Source organism: Neltuma alba, unplaced genomic scaffold, assembly GCF_004799145.2.
Source record: "Neltuma alba isolate B1F8T4 unplaced genomic scaffold, ASM479914v2 tig00007157_pilon, whole genome shotgun sequence".
Lineage (NCBI taxonomy): Eukaryota > Viridiplantae > Streptophyta > Magnoliopsida > Fabales > Fabaceae > Neltuma > Neltuma alba.
This window is the reverse complement of record NW_021634693.1, coordinates 152502-174232: the sequence shown is the minus strand read 5'-3', so window position 1 is coordinate 174232 and position 21731 is coordinate 152502. Positions and strand designations below refer to the sequence as shown.

General features: G+C 34.7%; 2 protein-coding genes across 2 annotated transcripts; one reads left to right on the top strand and one right to left on the bottom strand.

Annotated features, from left to right (window-relative positions):
- Positions 1–6515: 6515 nt before the first annotated feature.
- Positions 6516–10501, top strand: LOC114751922 (leucine-rich repeat receptor protein kinase EMS1-like). The gene is made up of 4 exons (XM_028940621.1): positions 6516–7075; positions 7865–8125; positions 8405–9286; positions 9810–10501. Exons 1-4 carry the CDS (start codon positions 6646–6648, stop codon positions 10289–10291), a joined length of 2055 nt encoding a protein of 684 aa, XP_028796454.1. The 5' UTR covers positions 6516–6645; the 3' UTR covers positions 10292–10501.
- Positions 10502–19696: 9195 nt separating this feature from the next.
- LOC114751911 (uncharacterized) lies at positions 19697–20478 on the bottom strand. The gene is made up of 2 exons (XM_028940605.1): positions 20422–20478; positions 19697–20323 (listed from the first exon to the last, which is right to left on the bottom strand). Exons 1-2 carry the CDS (start codon positions 20476–20478, stop codon positions 19697–19699), a joined length of 684 nt encoding a protein of 227 aa, XP_028796438.1.
- Between the last annotated feature and the right edge of the window lie 1253 nt (positions 20479–21731).

The window sequence follows — 21731 nt, the reverse complement described above, 5'->3', positions numbered from 1 at the left end:
TTTTTAAGCATGAAAAAAGAGGATACTTTCACCACCCTCCCCAAGCACTGAACTTCTTGTACACTTTCCAAATTTGGGTAGCAAAAATTTATTTTGTTGACAAGAAATTTAATTCCTCTTTAATAAAATTTGAATTCAAGCCTTGTAATTTCAGAGAGTTTTATTTTAGTTAAAGGGTAATCTAGCTTAAATCCAAAACACTTTGACAATAAAAAAAACATCACATACTAAGTGGTTTGTTCGAAAAAATAAAATAAAATGGGTAAAGTGTAAATTTCTCGCCCTAAGATCACATCGAGACCATAATTCAATATATCTATATATATAATATTATCATTTTAAATATATTACATTTGAATTTTTTTAATTTATTTAATAGTTGCCTCTTGGGGGGCACTAAAGCTTGCAAGCACAGGTACAAACAGGAAACAGCCATGGATGGGTGTAGCTCGCAAAACCATAATAATTCCAAAACCCTCAAAAGGAGCACAAAGAATATATTAATATTAATATTAAACTCCGTGAAAATAAATAAATAAAATAAAAACGCACTTTGTGGGTAATTGTGCATTAGAAATTAAAATTAAGGAAGTTTCCAATCTCCATAAGACTTTTTGGAATAAATTGGACAACTCACAGATTATAACTTTATCTATTTGCAGCAGAATCTGTGCTGTTCTACATGACAAATCTAAGAAGCTCTAAGAATGAGATTTTCTTTACCTTTTTGGTAATAATTTCATGCTAATGACATGATACTACTTTACCATCCTCCTTTAATCACAAATCTTTCTAAGTACTAATTATTGTTTGTTTTATTAACTTTGAGTTTTGCTTCTCCATTACTCTAGCTCCCCCACATTGAAATTTTATATTCTGGGTATAAAACAATTATTAATTTATTTTTAGGTAATGTTATTTCTCATATGCAATTTTACCACCTTCTTTTTTTTTTTTATACAATTTTAACCATAAGGGGAAAAATTGCACCTAGAGATCAAGGGTAAAGTTGTACTGAGAGATAAGATTAGGGTTAATAATTTACTATTAATTTTTAATAAATAACTTCAGATATAAGAGAGAACTAAAAGATATTAGTAATTTAAAAATCCAATTAAAATAAAAATAACGGACAAAAATAAAACATAAAGTAAATTTAATCATTTTTAATAAAATAAAAATTCCAAAAAAATAAAAAAATAAAGTCAAAATAAATAAAAAGGACATCAAGAATATATATATTACAAACAACATTGTCTAATAATGCTTCTTTACTACAGTACTTAAATTGAATGCACGCAAGTTTTTAAAATGCATAATGCAACTGCAAACCGATGGGAGAAAAAATTGAAAGGTCAATTTATTGATTAGTAGACTTTAACTATTTAAAAAAAAAACAAAGAAAACAACATTATTTGTATTAGAAAGTATCGTTCCAGTAATGAGTGAAAACTATGTTTCATTGTAGGCAAAACATTTTTCTTTTCGGCCATTGTTTGCAGGCCAAATTGAATTAAAAAAATCATATTTCCGCCTAAAATTTTTTTTGGCCATCATTTCCACGTAAATCTGAAATAAATAAGAGTGAGAATTAATGTGGTCCATATAAAAAAAAAAAAAACAGAGAGAGAGAGAGGAAAAAACGTGGTCCCTAATTGCCACTCGAATTTAATTGTTTTGTTGCTTTCGCACAGCTTCGCACCCACCAGTGATGCGCATGCTAATATCTTATCCCTCGTGAAATTGGATCCGAGGTAATATCTTTGATTTTTAATATTAGTTTAAGAATATAAAAAAAATTAATTAAGTTGATTATTTATCATAATAAATATATGGTAGTCTTTCTAAATTATAATGTTCAATTATGTGTATTACATTATTAGAATAATTCCGTAGAGAGAACTCTTTGCAATAAATGGGAATATTTTGAAGAAACATAGAATACAAAGGATTGCGATCTTATATTTAAAATTAAATTTAACTTATTAACTAGCTTTTATATTAAAGACGGAAATTAGTATCATTTCATCTTCTTATTAGAAGGCATTTTTTTAAAATGAATGATTAGTCATTACCATTAGTCATCATTTAAAATTTGGTAATATTATTTTTCCTTTTTCTCCTTAAAATGTATTTTTTTTTTATTTAGACAATTTAACATACCCTTGCCTGGAAAGAGAGGGCACTCCTTAAAATGTAATCCGTAGTTTTGAATAAGTAGAATTTTGAAATTTTTTTCCTTAATTTTAGGGAAGTGGCTGACAGCGCTTTATAAATAACTTATTTTCCGAAGCCATTGTGAAATTCCGATATTGCCCAATCAGCTAAGGGTATTTAAGTCTTTTCACGTCAAAAGGATTTCTGCACCTTATCCCAAAATTTATTTGCCTTTACTGTGCATTGGCCGGCTCTCCCTGGCAAATTAACATTTCAACTAACTTCTCAGGGTCTCCATTGCATCAAGTACCAATATATGGTGAGGTCTGAGAGAAAATAAATTACTTTTTTTTTTTAAAAAAATAAAACTAGCCTTTTTGCCAACTTTTGCAAAACTAGTATACTGTTTATAATTTATGAATAATGCAGATTTTTATTATATGTGTATTGAGTTCATGATATTACTACCACGTGTCTTCATCCTTTACATGCCCTAAGGCCTATGGACACGTGGAAAATGAAGGAGGGAAGAGCCAAAGAAGAATTTAATGAATTCGATTTAAAAAGTTAGAGAATTGACGTTATAAAGTTTTAATAAAAATAAGGTGTTGGATGAAAGAGTAAAAAATATTTAAAAGCTTTTAATCAATTTTTTTAATTAAATTCATTAAAATTTTTATTGTTTTTTCCTTGCCTCCATTTTCTTCGTACCAAACACACTTGTAAAGTCTTCAACTCATATAAATCCTGGAGCAAATTACCAATAAGTTTTTTCCTAATGAATTTTAGGATATAGAACTTGTTTGGAATAGTAATAAGTAGTTTTTCAATCGTGACTTATAAAATATGAAATAAATATATGAAGAGAATTTTATCTGTGCTTATAAGCCCTTAACAAATGCCAAGTAAAGCGGACACCTAATCAGATGATTAAGCAGCAGGAATTTTAAAATTGATCCTAAAGTAAAGGTAAGAATCAATCAATTTTACTGCTTAAATATTACTATTACCTCTGAATAACTTGGCTCCAAAAAAAAAAACAGTTTCGAACAAGTTAAGCAAAACATTTGAAGCAATAAAATCTTGAATATCATTATAAGAATAAGTATATTTTTTGTGTTATTTTGCATGAGAACACTAGTTTTTTTTTATATACTATAAATTGTATAAAAATAGAAACGTTTTATCAGTTTTTAATTGTGAAAAATAGTGCAATAATTTTCAAATCTTAACATAGATTAATTAGGATCTATATTGACTGTTGAAGATATTTGTAAACAAATTTGAAACGACATTTAAAAAAAATTTAAAAATGAACTTTTTAATCGGAAGAATAATAGAAAAGGAAAAAGAGAAGCAGTTAGGACTTGGGACAATGAGCGGGAAGAGTGGGAGGAGCAGAAGTGTCAGAGATTCTGACATCCCACAGATGCAGAGAAAGAGAGCTCCCTAAAAAGCACAAAAAAGAGTTTCTGCAACCATTTTTTTACTGAAAATTTTCTTTTTAATTATAATGTATTTTTTAAATTCTATTTATAAAATATTTTCAACATATTTCATATATGTTAAAAAAAATTTTAACTACATTCAATTTTATTTAAAATATAAAATTTTTTAAAATTTATTTCTAATTGTTATATATGTCTTTAAAAAAATAAATATTTATATTATAATAAATAAAAAATAATATAATACATTCATATTAAAAATTTAATAGGATGACTTAAATAAAACTAAAAAAACAATCTTCACTTACCTTATAACAGGACCATAGGAGTAGACAGTTACAGAAATTTTTTTTTCCGTATCACTATACCATAAAATTTTCAGTTTCATACCATTAAAAATTTAAAATATAAGATTATTGAGGAAAAAAGAAAGTAATTTATTTTTACAAAACTAATTGTACTACATGGATCAGAGCACCCTTAAATTTAAAGTAAAATAATAATGGAGTAAAATAACACTACCTTCTATCCTGACTAAGAAAAATATACAAGCAATTTTTTTGGGTCAAAACATACAAGCAATTTAATCATGTAAGAATAGCACAAAGATAACTTTGAAATTATTAAATTTTAAATTAATATTTTAACAAGTTTTGACAACATTAAGTTTACAAATAATAATACATTTTTATCATTCAAGATGCACTAGTATCAAACTTTTTTTTTTTTTTTGATGCTGTTTTTTTAATCATTTCGATTCAACTATTTCTTAATAAAAATATCTTAATATATAATTAATAAAAATTATAATTTTGAGAAACAAAGTGAAACGGAATTTTACTATTACTAAAATAATTCTTTTGATTAAGTTTTATATTTAACATCGAATGGACTACCACTAGTTAATAACAATGCTTCTTCTTTTTTCTTGAAACAATTAATAACAATCCTTTGGTTACATGTAAAAAATTTGATTATTCCTTTTTTTAATAAAAATTTTGATTATTCCTAAAAATAAGACAGAGAATAAAAGAGTAAGAAAAAATATTTACGAGGGAAAAATCATAAAAATAATATTTAACCTTCATAGTCCATAAATTGTAACATAGTAACACTAGTAGTAGTAGTAATAATAATCAATGGTTCAATTTTGAATTTGTGGTCCTTGAATGTGGTTGGGACCATCTTAGGCACGTGCATCACAAATAGTTATTGGTTCATTGTCAAGCCTCATTTTGACCGCTTCACCGTTCTACTGATCTTCACATATTCTCTTACATTTAGTATACTCTGCTCAGCTCTACTATTATTCCGCAGACCTATCTTTTTTTTTTTTAATTCATGCTTACTTGTTAAAAACAAATAAAAATTATTTATCCAGTATTTTAAGATAATTTTAAGATCTATTCAACATTCTAAACTATTTTGTGACTCATTTAGTATTTTAATTTTTTTTTTCAGATACGATTAGCACCCGAAAGTATTTGTAGTGTAATTTTTTCCTTAAAATATTTAGAAGTTAGACACATTTGAAAAAATAATTTACAATTATAAATGAATCATGAAATTCTTTAGATTGTTGGACAGGCCTAAAAAATATTTTAGAATTTTGGATCAACATTAATGCATAAAGATTTTATCTATAACATCTTATTATAAAAAGTTAGTGTGAATATTAATTCCAAAGATTCCTGGTTTATATTTTGAATTTTGCAGAATAAAACAATATCAGATTAAAACTTCAAGATTTTTTTTTCCCAAAAAAGGCCATGTGGTTTGTTAAATTCAAACATAAAAACAAGGACTGAATTTTCTGAATAGCCTTTACTTTTTGTCTCATGCTTGTTTTGATATTCCCCAATGATGAATATATTGAATAAAAGACATCTCGGTGCAGTACGTCTTTACCGTGCACTGCGAGACATGTGATGTTTACTTACCATTTGAATTTGAAAAAGTCTTCGAGATGCGAGGGTTTTGTACAGTGCGGACTTCCCCACGCGCTCGGCGCTCGTTCATCTGATCCCGACAACCACGTGGCTGACATAGGATGGATGTTACCGATTGGAACCCTGCGTTTCAGGCAATTTAATTTCCACTGTGGTAAATGCTTCCCATCATAACTCCTACTCATTTTTGTTGCAAATTCTGTATAGGTTAATGGGGTTAATACTCTCAATTACACACTTAATAAACTTAAATTATTACCTGGTTTTTTATTTATTATTCTAAAATTTATAATTTTTGATGATAAGCTCAAAGATTCAAGACTTTTTGTTCAGAAGTTAAATTTGCACCAAATCACTTTGTGTTTCTTAAAGAAATAATGCATTCTATTGATGATTTTCTTTGACTGTCGGGACTTATAATTTTTAATCTTTTGGGTTTAAAATATTTAATTTTTACTTTTTTATTTTTATTTTCATCAAATAATAAAATAGTTATTACCTGGTAGCGATATAATTTTTTTATAAACAGACATACTAATTATTTCTCAATTTTAAAGCATCAATTTACGTTGCATACTGCTATAAAAATTATAGTTCAGAGTTTAAGTTTAATAATTAGTTCTGGAAATTTTTTTTAATAATTAGTGTTATTTTTTTAAATCTCTTAAAAGTTTTCATATACTTTATAAAATATTTTGCTCTCATTTTTCACCTGAAACTAAACATTTTTCAAAAATTTTTATGCCCATTCAAGTTCCGAAGCACAGCTCTCTACTTAGCCCAGAACAGAGATCTCAAATCTCATTAGAAGCAGTTTGGCAGTTGAGTCCTTCAAAAAACCTCTCAAACATTCGCAAAAAACGATCCAACGGTCACCGTTCCATCAGAAGTTGCATGATCAATATTATTCCTTCGCTTTATGAGACTGCTCTTTACTACCTATCTACCTCTGCAACTTCCACTTCCCATCCCCTGGTTTTTTGCCCACAAGAGTGAGAGAGAAACCAAGAAAACCCGGAAACAGAATTGTTTTCTGAGCTGAAAAACAGAGCTTGTTGCTTATCTTCGGCCGTTTCAATCCAAATCCATTAATGGGTTTTTCAGCTCTTGTCCTTCTCTTCTCTCTCCTGTTCTTTCTCTCTCACCCAGCACGGGTCTGTGGGAATGCAGAGCTCAGAGCTCTCATGGACATGAAAGCTGCTCTTGACCCAGAAAGCCGTTTTCTTTCTTCTTGGACTTCCCATGGGAATCCATGCGGCGGTTCTTTTGAAGGAGTGGCTTGCAACGAGAAGGGTCAAGTTGCCAACATTTCCTTGCAGGGGAAGGGCCTCTCTGGGAAGCTGTCGCCCGCCATTGATGGCCTCAAACACTTGACAGGGCTATACTTGCATTATAACTCTCTCTACGGTGAGATACCAAAAGAAATCGCCAACTTGGCTGAGCTCTCTGACTTGTATTTGAATGTGAATCACTTCACTGGGGAAATCCCAACTGAGATCGGCAATATGGAGAACTTGCAAGGTAAAAGAGGATGTGTTTTTTGTTAAAAGGGGTTGAACTTCTTTCAAATGTTTGTTTTGTTGTTGAAAGCTTTTTTTTCGGTGAATGTATTCAAGTGTTTCTCTTTTCGTCTGGGTTTCACGAAAGATTTGGGCTTGGTCCTGGGTATTTATTGAATCATAAAGTTTCTAATCATGTGATTGCTTTCTAACTTCTATTGTTTTATGTACTTTTGATTGGTACATTAAACTCTTGCCCTGGAGTTTTCCAAAGATGGTTAGAGTTCATAGAAGGAAAGGTGAATAAAGGAAGATAATTATTGCGGTTGATACTACGGATCAGAAATTAATGCCTCTAATCATGTTAGTTAACGCTTCTAAATTAAACAAGATTATAAAAGTCTTGTTCTTTTTTTTTTTTTTTTGGGTTGGGTCTGGCTGCAAGAGGGAGGTATAAAGTAGTGAACCTAACAGCAAGTTTTCACTTTGGTGTTTATTTTTAATTATTTTGTATCTTTTCTTAAGATCAATAATTTTTTTTTTTTGGCCAAATTAAGACTGGATTCAGCAAGATAGGTAAGTGACATGCAGAAATTTTGCTTTCTACTAGAACCTAAACACTTAAAATCCGAAGATAACGATCACGAACCTGCTCTATTCAGGTTCAGTGTTTGTTCTTGACTTCTTGTAATCAAAGTTCTTGAACTCCAATATTCATTGAAAGCATAAACTTTTTTCAGGAAAATAACTGTTACTTGATGGTGATTCAATTTTGGGTCATGCTTAATTTTTCTTTCCCTTTGCTTCGCAGTTTTGCAGCTATGCTATAATCAATTGAAGGGAAGCATACCAACTCAGCTTGGTGGTTTGAAGAAGCTTAGTGTTCTTGCCCTGCAGTCAAATCAATTAACTGGTGCTATCCCAGCTAGCCTAGGCAACTTGGGAATGTTAACGAGGCTGGACCTGAGCTCTAATGGCCTATTCGGTTCCATCCCCTCAAAATTAGCCGATGCCCCGTCTCTGCAAGTTCTTGATGTTCGCAACAATACTCTCTCTGGGAATGTGCCGCCTGGTAATAATGATATTCTATAGCATTGTCAAGATTTTATCCCTTTGATGCTTTCATTTATCCTTGGAGAAGACTTTCCTAAAGATCTTTCACCGGTTTGCCTGTGATCTTTCCTATAAAAATACATCACGTGAACAGCTTTTACAATTAACTTAACACAGTGGTGGTAGATAATGGCAAAAAACTGCACTTAGTTTTGTTTTTTTCCTTCCTTTTCGGTCTTTGTTCATTTCAAATAATCAATCTAAATTCTATTATTTGCTTTTCACTGGTTGATTGAAGTTCTGAAGAGGCTTGAAGATAAATTCTTGTATGAATACAATCTGGGATTATGTGGAACTGGGTTTTCATCCCTGAAGACTTGCACTGAAACTGATCATGTTGATCCTAGTAAGCCTGATCAACCGTATGGAGCTGGTATTAACGGTCACCCGACAAGGGACATTCCAGAAACTGCAAATGTTCGGTTGCCCTGCGATGGAACTCGGTGCCAGAAGTCATCGAAATCGAAACAGACAACATCTGTAACTGTTGGCATAGTTGTGATTGCCATAGCAGTGTCAGCAGTTGGCGTTCTAACCTTTGTACATTATCGTCGGAGAAAACAGAAGCTTGGAAACTCCTATGATGTCTCTGACAGCCGTCTAAGTACTGATCAAGCTAAGGCTATCACATACAGAAAAAATGGTTCTCCTCTAATCAGCCTTGAGTACTCCAATGGATGGGACCCTTTGGCTGATAGCAGGAACTTCAATGGGGATAGCCAAGACATGTTCCAAAGTTTCAGGTTCAACCTGGAAGAGGTCGAAACTGCAACTCAATATTTCTCAGACTCAAATCTGTTAGGTAAGAGTAACTTCAGTGCAACTTATAAAGGAGTGTTAAGAGACGGGTCTGTAGTTGCAGTGAAGAGCATCAGCAAAAGTAGCTGCAAGTCTGATGAAGCCGAGTTTCTGAAGGGATTGAACATTTTGACATCACTTAGGAATGAGAATCTAGTGAGGCTCAGGGGTTTTTGTTGTTCTAGGGGACGAGGCGAATGCTTTCTTGTTTATGATTTTGTTCCTAATGGAAATCTTTCCCGATACCTCGATGTAAAAGAAGGTGATGGAGAAGTCCTTGAATGGTCAACCAGAGTTTCCATTGTGAAAGGGATTGCTAAAGGTCAGCCTTCTTCCTCTACCTCTCAATCTTAACTGCTTTTCTGTGATTTCTGCAACATTAATGTTCAACTCGCTTCTTTGTATCATATTGGGTTAAGGTGGAAATCTACTCGTGAAGTATTTCCCCATTCAAATCTAACATCATAAAATTTCCTTATATGCAGCAGTACTCATGAGTGTTTCCAAATGGAGCATAAATGCCATATCTGTTAAGTATAGCTAACATCCGTTATTTTATGATACCCGGACACCAAGTGGGCCGATCACACTAAAGTAACAGATGCATGTATCGGTAATAGATGTGGCATTTTTGCTTCATTTGCTAACGTTCATGTGTATTGTTGTATTAAAAAAAATAACTTTATGATATCAAATGCACATGGGAAAACAGTTCATGATAGATTTACACCTTAAACCCTATCAATATAATCATCTTGACGTTGAAGTGACCATTTTGACACTGAATTTGAGTAAAGAGATGCATTCTCATGCTTTTGAATCTTGATGATGTCTCTGCTGCGCAGGTATTGCACATTTACATGCACACAAAGCCAACAAACCTGCTCTTGTTCACCAAAACATCTCAGCTGAGAAAGTGCTCATTGATCAGAGATTCAGTCCATTGCTTTTGGATTCCGGCCTCTGCAAGATTCTCACCAATGACATTGTCTTTTCGGCGCTCAAGGCTAGCGCGGCAAAGGGCTATCTAGCTCCGGAGTACACAACCACTGGCCGGTTCACTGAGAAAAGTGATGTGTATGCTTTTGGGGTGCTTCTATTCCAGATCCTCTCTGGAAAGCGGAAGATCACAAACACAATGCGCCTCTTAGCAGAATCGTCAAGGTTCTTAGAAGTTATGGACCCAAATCTGCATGGCAAGTTCTTTGAATTCGAGGCGGCTAAATTGTTGAAGATGGCTCTGGTTTGCTCCCACGAGTCTCCTTTTGAGAGGCCATCCATGGAAGCTATTGTTCAAGAACTGAGCAAGTGTAGTAGCTGTCTGTGATTTCAGTTTAACTCAGTATTCACCGAATTTAACTGCCACTAACTGCCAATGGTGGATGACCATTTTGAGCTCAATTTGGCTCTTAGCTTTCATGTTGATCTGTAGGAAAGTATGTCGTAAGCTTTAGATAAGCGTTGTCACGAGCTTCTTCGTCTCTGATCAACTGTAATTTTGTTGAATATATTCTCTCTAAGGTGAAGCTTCTTTCAATTTTCAATCTATCGCTTTTCAATCAGATTAGTTGATTATTATTTTTCTTTGTTTGTTTGTTTTTTTTTGGACTGAGTGATTATTTGTTTACAGACTTGAAATTAATGAGTAATTAAGTTATAAATGGGTTAAAAGTTGAAAAACTGAGTCATCGCAAGTTATAATTAAGAAATTGAATTATAACTTAGTCAAAAGTTGAAGAATTAAATGATTGATTTTTTTCTTTATTTAATAAATAAGTGCTCTGGGAAACTAAACAAATAAACCAGTACCGTACCATTATTGAAATCTAAATCTTGAGTCATGCTTGTTTGTACTTATTCAATTAGATCTAGGATGTCAAATGCAAATTTGGCAGAGGCAGAGCTAGTTAACAGTGGAAATCCACGTGAATGACGAAGCATGCAAAATTGACATAATGAAATGACAACTGAGATTTTGCGATAATTATGATCTTTGCTAAATAAATTAGAAATCTCGTTATTATAGCACTAAAACTGATAGAAACTTTCAAATTTTTGAGAAGTTAGTGTTGGGATTTTGACAAAAAGAGATTGTGAGACTAGAATGAAGTGCATTACTACTTCTAGCACTTAGCTAGGAAACCAATTTGGAAATATTAAAAAAAAAAATTCAGTTAAGATGATTATTTGTAATAGTGTATGTTTGTCTTCTTAAACTATTCTACTTAATTATATGCATTGAAACAACTTTTGATGGGAACCCTTATAATTAATAGAAATATCTTGAGGGGAAATTATAAAATTTGGAGACAAAGTACATTGAAATCTTGTATTTAAGACTATGAGTGTATTGTTAGGAAATAATCTTTTTACCAATAAGATTTAGTTCAATTGGTAACGAGTAGGTTCATACCTACAAGGTTGAGTTTGATTGTTGATAGGTGATCTGTAAGTACCTCTGTAAATACATTTTAAGCTTGGAGGCATATCTTAATCCTAATGAGCCCCATGACCCAACTTACCTAAAGTTTTTTGTTAAAAAAAAAGAGGAAATAATCTTTTTGGGTCTGTTATTCTGTAGCTAGGACTGGCTTTGCTATATAAACAAGACATTGAGTTAGTGATAGAGATGGTGTGAAAATGTGACTATATATCTTTTTTTTTTTTAACCACAAAACAATTTTATTCAAAGTACTGTTGGTATTAAATGTAAACAATTCTTTCAACAAGCATTTAAATTTTGATTCGTTGGTCCTTTTTACAAATCCCAACTTGTGATCATATCTCCTAAATCTACTTGGAATGTACGTCGGCTGACGGCGATAGTAGTGACCATTGTTTCAACGATCCTCTTGTTTGGAATAAGGATGAAGGTATGTTGGTGATGGTAGGAAAAATTCTAGCAGAGAAGGAGAGTAGCAGAGCTGCAGTTGTGACTGTTGTTCGTAAGGCTTGGAATCTTCAAACTGGTTTAGATGTTACTGCTATTGCGAAGAATGCCTTCTTGTTTAAGTTTGATGAAGAAGAGGAGTTTAATAGGATCTTGCGAGGTTGGCCATGGTCGATCAATGGACAGATGCTGAATTTGCTGGAATGGAAGAAATTCATGGCGATTGAGGAATGCGATTTCAGTAGATGTCCGATTTGGATTCAGTTACATGGTGTTCCTCTTGAGGCGATCTGTTTAGCTAATGCGACTAGCATGGGAAGTAAAATTGGCGATGTTGTGATGGCGGAGGATCCAAAGTATAACAACTGTATGCTTCGAAGCTTTGTCCGTGTCGGATAGTTCTGGATCTAAGGAAGCCTTTGGTTTTGGGTTTTTGGATTACTAAACCTGATAGTGAACAGGCCTGGATATTAGTACGCTACGAGAAGCTGCAGGACTTCTGCTATAAATGTGGCTTGGTTGGGCATAATTTTCGTACCTGTGTGCATCCTCGACTAATAGCAATCAAGAATCCAGGATTGCCACGATATGGCAATTGGATTTCTACTGAACAGGTCAAAACATGGGAGGAATCTGTCGTTGTGATAAGAGAAGGGTGGAAAGAAGTTAATGAGAGGTGGCGGAGGATGAAGGAGGAAGGTAGGGTGAGGAGAAGCTCTGAACAAATTGATAGCAATGACATTTTTGCTATTGAATTTGTAAGGAAGAGCAATAGTAGAAGAATAAACAATGAACGTAGTTGGAGGGAAGATAAGGAGCTGAAGAATAAAAAAGAGGAATTTGAGGAAGTAGCCTTGAATGAGGAAAGTTTAAACTCTAAGGCAGAGCACACGAGTCCAGTAAAGGTGAATATTAATGATGCTGGGCCAAGTGGACTCAAGAGTAATAATGTTGATATTGTAGTTGAAGAAACGGATCCTACGGTTGCTGCAGAGTGTGGTTATAGAGTGGATCTACCCTCAGAAGAAGAGCCTGATAACCAGGCACTAGTGGTGTTTAATGGAAGGAATATTGTGGAGGTTACAGAAGAGGTTACTGAAAGTTTTTTTAACTTGAAACTAAAGCGTGATGCTGAAGAAGCTTTAGTGGCAAGTATATAGAAAAACCAAAGAATAGACAGTGAACAGAGCGAGATCCTGAATCCTATATCCCTATATTCTGAGAATCTAAGGAAGACCAAAGCTAGAGTCAGAAGGAATGCTAAGATGAAAAGTCAGTTGGCTCTTGTGAAGCAAGGTAATGAAGGAGGTGGGAAGAGGAGAGGTAGGAAGAGAATTATTGTTGAAGGCATGGGTGGCTGGCCTTTAACAGCCCCCATGGAGCCATGAGGATGCTATCCTGGAACTGTCAAGGTTTGGGGGTTGCCTTGACAGTCAAGAATTTAAAAGAATGTAACAATAAATATAAACCCTCAATTGTTTTCTTAATGGAAACAAGAATGTTTGGAAGAAGAATGAAGAGAATAAAAAGAGCTTGTGGGCTTGATAATGAATTCTTTGTGGATCCTGTAGGAAGGTCAGGAGGCTTGGCTTTATGGTGGCAGGAAGGTGTTAAGCTAGAGGTACTTCAATCAAAGAATTTGATCCATGTTAAACTGCCCTATACTATTCTTAGTGTACCAGACTATGCCACTTTTGTCTATGGTGCACCTAGAGAAAGTGATCGAGAGATTGTATGGAGGAGACTGAGATCTTTGGCAAGGGGTGTGGTGGGATCATGGATTTGTGTTGGTGATTTTAATGAGCTTGGATCCCAGTCTGAAAAGGAGGGAGGTAAGCCGGTTTCTCTCAGGAAAATTCTCAATTTTCAAAAGGTATTGGATGATTGTGGTTTGATTGACCTTGAATTTAAAGGTGCAAGGTTTACTTGGAATAATAAGAGGATGGGAGGAGATAATATTCGAGAGAGAATTGATAAAGGATTCGGAAATGTCGAGTTTCGAACCTCCTTTAGCAAAGCACTTGTCCTTCACACTGAACCTATAGGCTCTGATCATCACCTCTTGATAGTTAACTGCTGTTATCAGGAGGAAAGAGTGCCAAGAATGTTCAAATTTAATGCTATGTGGATAGAGCATAATCAATTCTCTAATACTATTGCTAGTGGCTGGCCGAATGATGTTGCTTTCTTTGGTAATGGAATCGATGATTTTACTCAAAGATTGACCAGATGCAAAAGGATTCTCTTAGAATGGAGTAGAAGAGAATTTTTGAATAATAAAAAAGTCATTGAAGATCTGAGGAGTAAGTTGGAGGTTTGTTATGAAGGTGAGTGGACAGAGAATAAAGCAGCTGAGGTTAGCCAGGTCTTGAAATGTATTGAAGAGGCGTGGAATCGTGAGGAAGTTTTTTGGTGGCAGAAGTCTAGATTAAATTGGATCAGATATGGTGATAGAAATACTAGCTTCTTTCATAGTACTGTGATCCAGCGTCGTTTGAGGAATAAAGTCCTTAAGTTGAAATCTGATGAGGGGGAATGGGTGGAGGATTCTGAGAAGATTAATGATATGTTTAATGCTTTCTATAACGACCTGTTCTCTTGTAAGGTAGCTGTGCAGATGGAAGAGGTTTTGGAATATGTACCTACTGTAATATCTAAGGAAGAGAATGAATCCCTGACTAAACAAGTCTCAGATCTTGAAATTGAGGAAGCAGTTTTTGATCTAGGGGCAACAAAAGCTCCTGGGCCTGATGGCTTTACTACCTTGTTCTATCAGTCTTCTTGGATGGAAATAAAAAAGGAAGCCTGTAGCATAGTGAGATCTCTCTTTGATGGTCATTCTGATCTAAGGAAGATTAATTTGACTCACATTGTCCTTGCTCCAAAAGTTGATGAGCCTGAAGTGGTTAGCCATTTTTGACCAATAAGCCTCTGCAATGTATCTTATAAGATCATTGCAAAAATCCTAACTTCAAGAATGAGGCCTTTGATGTGTAAATACATCTCTGAACAGCAATGCGCCTTTATCCCGGGGAGATTGATTCAAGATAATGTGATTATAGCTCATGAAGCCTTCCAATTTCTTAAGAGAAGGAAGAAAGGAAGGAGGAATGACTTGGCTTTGAAGATAGACCTTAGCAAAGCTTATGACCGTGTTGATTGGATATTTTTAATGGAAGCTATGCTGAAAATGGGCTTTTCCATTTAGTGGGTTAGGTGGATAATGGAGTGTGTAACTTCTGTTGACTTTGAGTTGCTAGTTTCTGGGAAGAAAGTGGCAAAAATAAAACATGGGAGAGGAATTAGGCAAGGAGATCCATTGTCCCCGTATCTGTTCATCATAGTAGCTGATGTATTATCGTTGATGGTGCAGAAGCATGTAGCCTGTGGGGATCTGAAGGGTATTCGCTTATCAAGAGGGGGGCCCATTCTTTCTCACTGTTTTTTTTGCTGATGATGCTTTGTTTTTCCTTAGAGCTCAAAAAGAAAATTGTATGGTGATGAAGAAGATCCTTGAGACCTTTAGTGCAGCATCTGGGTAAGAGATGAATCTTGATAAATCTTGCATATTCTTCTCAACAAACACTAGTCCTGATTCCAGAAGTGAAATTGAGAATGCTTTGGGCATTAAAGCTGTGGTGGAGCCGGGGAAGTATCTGGGACTGCCTCTAGTTTGGAGTAGATCCAAAGCAGCTGCACTTGGGTTCGTCAAAAACAAAATTAGTAAAAAGTTGCAAGGGTGGAAGCAGAAAATATTGACCTTTGCTGGAAGAGAAATTCTGATTAAGGCAGTGGCAAATTCCATTCCGGTCTACCCCATGTCCAGCTTTTTATTTCCAAAAAAGAGTTGTAAAGAGATAGATTGCTTGATCTCTGATTTTTGGTGGGGCCAGAATGAACAAAATGGCAAGAGGATCCAATGGAGGAAATGGGAGGCTCTGACAGATGTGAAGAAGGATGGTGGTATGGGATTCAGAAGTTTTCACGTTTTCAATAAGGCTCTCTTGGCTAAAACAGCTTGGAGGATTTTGCAGAATCCTAATGAATTGTGGTGTAAAATACTGAAAGGAATTTATTTTCCGAACTGTACTTTCATGGAAGCAAAAAAAGGTGGTAAAGCTTCTTGGTGTTGGATGAGTATTATTGAAGGAAGAGATTTATTGAACAAAGACATGTTCTGGCAGATTGGGAATGGAAGCGAGGTTAGGGTATGGGGAGATAAATGGATTCTGGATTTGCCTGAAAAGAAGTTGAGCTACACTCCTGATTCTGATGCTGAGAAGGAGTTAAAAGTGGCAGAGCTAATCAGAGATGGGTTTTGGAATTTAAACTATATTGAAGGAAAGATTACTGAAGAAGAGAGGAGAGCAATTTTGCAGACCAGATTCCTATTTGATAGGGGGAAGGATAAGGCTGTGTGGCTGGGTAGCAGAGATGGTAAATATAGTGTAAAAATGGGATATCGATTTGCTAAATTGATGGAAGGATCAGAGGTTGATCAAAGACCGAGCAGCTCTGGTCAGGTCACTAATCAACTGTGGAAATGCATTTGGTCTCTACATGTGCCCCCAAAAATTAAGCATTTTATGTGGCGTGTGTTACATGGTGCTTTAGCCACTAGACATGCTTTATTTCGCAAGAAGTGTAGTCAGGATAGTATATGTCCTATTTGTGATAGTGAGGATGAAACTGTAGAACACATGCTGCTCCTGTGTCCTTGGGCACGTCGTTGTTGGTTTGGTTGCTCTTTGGCCTTGCATATTGATAGAGATCAGGTGTCAAGTATAAGGAAGTGGTGTGAGGATTTGTTTGTGTCTAATAAACAAATCTCAGAGGAAGGGAAAGCTCTCATTGCTAGCATTTGTTGGGGGTATATGGAAGGGAAGGTGCGACTGGGTGTTCAATGAAATCAATGTGGATGCTGGAAGAACTATCGACATTGCATCTATGCTGGTTAGAGAGGTATGGAGTGCTAAGGATGCTAGTAATGGGAGGATTGTCAGCAGAAGAAGAGGTGTGGAGAGAATGTTGAATTGGGTGGCACCTGAAGAAGGCACTGTAAAGATTAATGCTGATGGAGCTTTTGCTGAAGGTCTGAAGTGTGCTGGGGTAGGTGTAGTTTGCAGAAACAATGATGGATTATTCCTAGGAGGACTTGGGAAAAGAGTGGAAGCTCGTTCAGCCTTTGGTGCCGAATGTTTTGCTGTGAAGGAAGCATTATTGGCCTGTGACAAATTTCAGTCATACAATTGCTGCATTGAGATTGATTGTGAAGCAGTGTTTAAGTGTTTGACTGCTAATTCGTTGGATGGTGTGGAATGGCAATCTGTGGATATCTTAAAGGAAGTTTTTCTGCTATTAGAGGATAGGCCAAGAGTGAAGTTTTCTTTGGTAGCTCGCCAATGGAATAGTGCTGCTGATTTTTTAGCAGCTGCTGGAAGTAGGGGAGTGGCACCCAATGGGTGGCTGGAAACAGCACCAACCCCTCTGATTGATGTCTTGATGGCCGACTCTTCTGATGGTAGAATAAATACTCATCTTGCCACTGAAAGGAGGACTGCTCGTATTGGTGTTGGTTGATCTCTTTTGTAGTTTTTGTGTGTCCTTTATTTCCTGTAGGTTGTATGCTAGGTTTATTTGTTCTCTTTCCGTTTTTTTATAGGTTGTATTTAGGTTTATGGTTTTCTTTACTGCTTTCCCTATTAGTGAGTGTAATTGGTTTTTTGTTGATCAATAAAATTGACTTTTTTCGTTAAAAAAAAAAATCTACTTGGAATGAATGTTTCACGTGGTCGGAAAAAAAGCGTTTGGGCCTTGCTTTGAAAGTTGTTAGCTCTATTGCATGAACTCCTCAAACCAATCATCATTACTAAATGAGATAAGGTATTTAAATATTTTTAAAGTATACATGAAAGAATACCCAGCATTTGAAAATTTTTTTCCCCCTTACTCTTAGATGCCCTAGAAGTTTGACCAGTAAAAGTATTAGTCAAACCACATAATTCAACGATTAAACTTAATGAAGAATAATGGCATGAAAATAAACTTGCAAGGCAATGCGTCTATGATTTTAATTAATTTTCTTAATATTCATATATTAGTTCCCTATTTCTTCTATTAAGAATCGGAAAACACATGATTTGCTGAAATCTGGAAAGCTATTTTGATGAAAGTCACATGTTAATGAAAGTGAGTGAGTGTGATTGATTTATATGCACCACCAACGTCGCTCGCTCTGTAGCCTAATGCTCATGAAGCTGGCCATTATTATGATTAACGTTAGCATTATAGTATGATAGTATGATATAACAATGTGGGTTGGGCAGCTTTATATGGAAGGATTTGGTATAAATAATCTTGGAGACAAAATCACATGAAGCCATGTTTTAATTCATTAATAATGGATCGGAGCTCTCTAACTAACCAAACAACAAACCTTGGACCTCACGTAGTACATACTGTCTACCTTAGTACTAATTTATTTTACATATCACAGCCTGGCCTCTGTACCTCACTCACTGTTTCCTTGCACAGCTTTTTAACTTGATGTTTCCCACTGAAGCGGGAATCCAATGCTATCATTTTGTGCAACTGGTCAAGTCTCAATTGATCCGCATTTTGAATCGCATTATCAGTATCACTACTCTTCTTCTTTCTTCGTTATTTCTACCTCTACTCTTAATTATAAGAGCCAGTTGACTAATTTAAAGAGATTAAAGAAGTAAGTTGAGTTAGTTATTTGTCCTAAATAGGTGTTGTTTTTTCTAAAATATCCTTGCTAATCAAGTGTATTAACTAGAACTATAATTATTAGAAGGACTATCTTGGAAAAAATTAAGTAAATATGAAAAACAAAGTGAATTGGGATCTTATATTTAGGACCAAAATAAAAATCAAACAGGATCTTATATTAAGGAGCAGAGATAGTATTATATGAATATGCCCAAGCTGATTCATAATATATACATGCAGCCACCTTCGCTTGTTACTTTAAGGAGCTTTCTGCGTTTGGTCAGGCAAAAAAAAGTGCTATTTTATGATCATTCTCTTACTTTGAAATCATCTGGCACATACCTGGCTATTACTATGCTCATGGAATGTAGAAATTACAGTATTAAACTCGAAAGTTAGAATTCGTATTCACAAATATCATTGATTTCTTTCGCTAGTTTCTTCATTGATTTCATTATGAACTCAATCTTAAAATTTATATCAAATTAATCTTTTTTTTTAGTTGAATGAGATTAATCTTTTAATCCTTATAATTTCTTCAAATTCTGACTCAAAAGCGTTTGAAACCGACATTCAAGAATTCAATTAAACTTGAGTAAAAACCATACATAAAAAATGAGTTACACCAAGTATAAGCGGAGGGATCGAGTTATAACTAAATCAAAATTATAAAGATAAAAAAAATTAATTTTTTTTCAAAACTAATGCTTTCGATCTTCCCACATCTTTTTGCACTTTTTTCCATCATAAGCCATACAAAAATTAATCCTAAAATTTAATTTGCATCTCTTTCTTTACTAACATTTCTTTTTTTAAAAAAAAATACATAAATTAGATTTTAGGCTGACAAAGATCAGATCTTTGTCAGCTTAAAATCTAATTCCGCTCAAAGGAAAAAAAAAAAATTGAACTTGCTAATTCCGCTCCAAGTACGCAATACACCAAGATCTTATATATATACGTATTGCTTGCTATATATACATCTTGCAGAAGAAAGGGGCTCCTACCTAGTGTTTCTCATCACAAGCAAAGCTACTAACAACTCTAAGCTATATCATCCCCTAAACAACACCAAAATGAATATAATTGACCCAAAAACCCTAACTTAATTTAATGAAAAATCAAGCGTGAATGACTTTTTTGGGGAAACCTAACCCTAAACACATGTTCTTCCCCAGTGCATTTATCCACCTTCACTATCCACCTGCTTCTTCTCACCTTCATCCCCATATTATTATTGTTACTGTTATTATTATTATTTCTCCCTGTAAATTTAGTCACCAACAAGCCTTCTCCTATTGGAAGAAACTGCGTTTTGAACCCAAACGACCCTCTGCTCCTAAACGCATTATACCCCACAACCACCGTGCCGTTTTGTTTCCTCCCTCTCACTCTATCCACAGCTCTCAGAACCTCCTCGTAGTTCTCCATCTTACAATCTACGAGTACGAAATCTGCCGCGTCGTATTCGGTTGTTAACAGTTCTTGAGGCTCTCCGATCACGAACTCAACTTGACGTAATTCTGAGATGCCCATTGATTTCTTGCAGGCGTTTAGGTGTTCGAGGTTTCGAACAGTGCAGATTACACGACCTCCCGTTTGGTGGCTGGCCGCCACTAAGGCCTGCGTCGTGGAGCCCAACGCGCCGCCGCACGCCACCACCATTAGTTGTGCGTTGTTGCCGGCGGCTAATGCTGATATGAACTCAGCCACGTCTGGCTCTTTGGCTCTTTGTCCCTGAGAGATAAGACAAAACCAACATCATATCAGAAACGTGGATCGATTAATCATATGTATAAAAGTAAAAGAATATGAATATACATGTGTGTGCTTACCATTTTCAGAGTAGTGAGATAGGCCTTTGTGGCGTTTTCTGCAGACCAGAAAGCCATTGGTGATCGTCCGAGACTTTAAGGATGTTTTGAAAGTTGAGAAGATTTTGGTTTTGGTATGAATGAAATGAAACTGATGAAGATGAATTGCTTGGCTGAGATCTCTGCGTTTATATAGGAAACTAAAGGGGGAATCAAAGGAAGCTGGCTGGAGCATGGTGGGTCATGTGTCGTTCCAACTGGCTCTGTGCACTAAAAATAATATGATAATATGTGACAATCCAATCAAAATGATTTATTAATTATTGGGACATGAACATGGCCACATATCGTTCCCCAGGCTAATTATAATTAATGTCGTTATGTTCTTCGTGTCATTTTTTGTTTGTTAACTGGCTTCCTTTGGTTTTTTCAAAGAGAAATGAGAATTTGGAAAAGAAGAAGAAGAAGCAAAGACACATGGATCCATCGTATGAAGGTGATGGGTTGAAAGAAACAAAATAGAATACATATTCTAATAGATTGCATCTAATCTTATATTTGTTGGCCATATGGATATTTTAGGTAAGCTTTTTCCTGGAGATTTACAAAGCAATTATATAATTAAATATATTGCTTTCATACTGGATTTATATAATTATATACTATTTTCGATTCTTAATGTAAAAGCTAGTTTGATATTTAAGTTGGTCTTAAATATAAGACTCTACTTCATTTTATCTTTCATATTTATCTATTTTTCTCAAGTTAGTCCTTATAGTGGTTATACATGTTAAAAGTTTCATCAGATAGTAGTTCTACCTAATACATACGATTAGAAATGATATTTTAGGGAGGACAGTATCTATTTATTACAAATAATTAACTAATTTTTTGAATCTACTCAAATTATTTAACTAACTCTTATACTAAAGACCAGAGATAGCATTGTTATTATTGTCTGTAGCAAACAAACCCAGAATGATTATTCACTCTTTTAATTCACCTTTTGTCTTAGGAGCGGTGTTTTAAAAACCATGCCAAATTTACGGTTGACTCGGATTAAACTGGAGGCTGCAGTTAAACTGCTGTTGAGTAGTAACCTGAAAAAATTACACTGGATCAATCCGGTCGGAATGGATTTTAGAAAATCAGATCGATTTTAACTCCAATGAAAAGAATGCTAAAAAAAAAAACTATTGACAAAACATATTAACACAATAAATTGCCAAATTTAGTGTTTGTGAAGCCTATAATGTTAGAAAAAGCGTACTTTCCTTGCCCTTAACAAAATATATAATAAGAGTAGAGCCGGTAATATGGGTTGAGCCCGC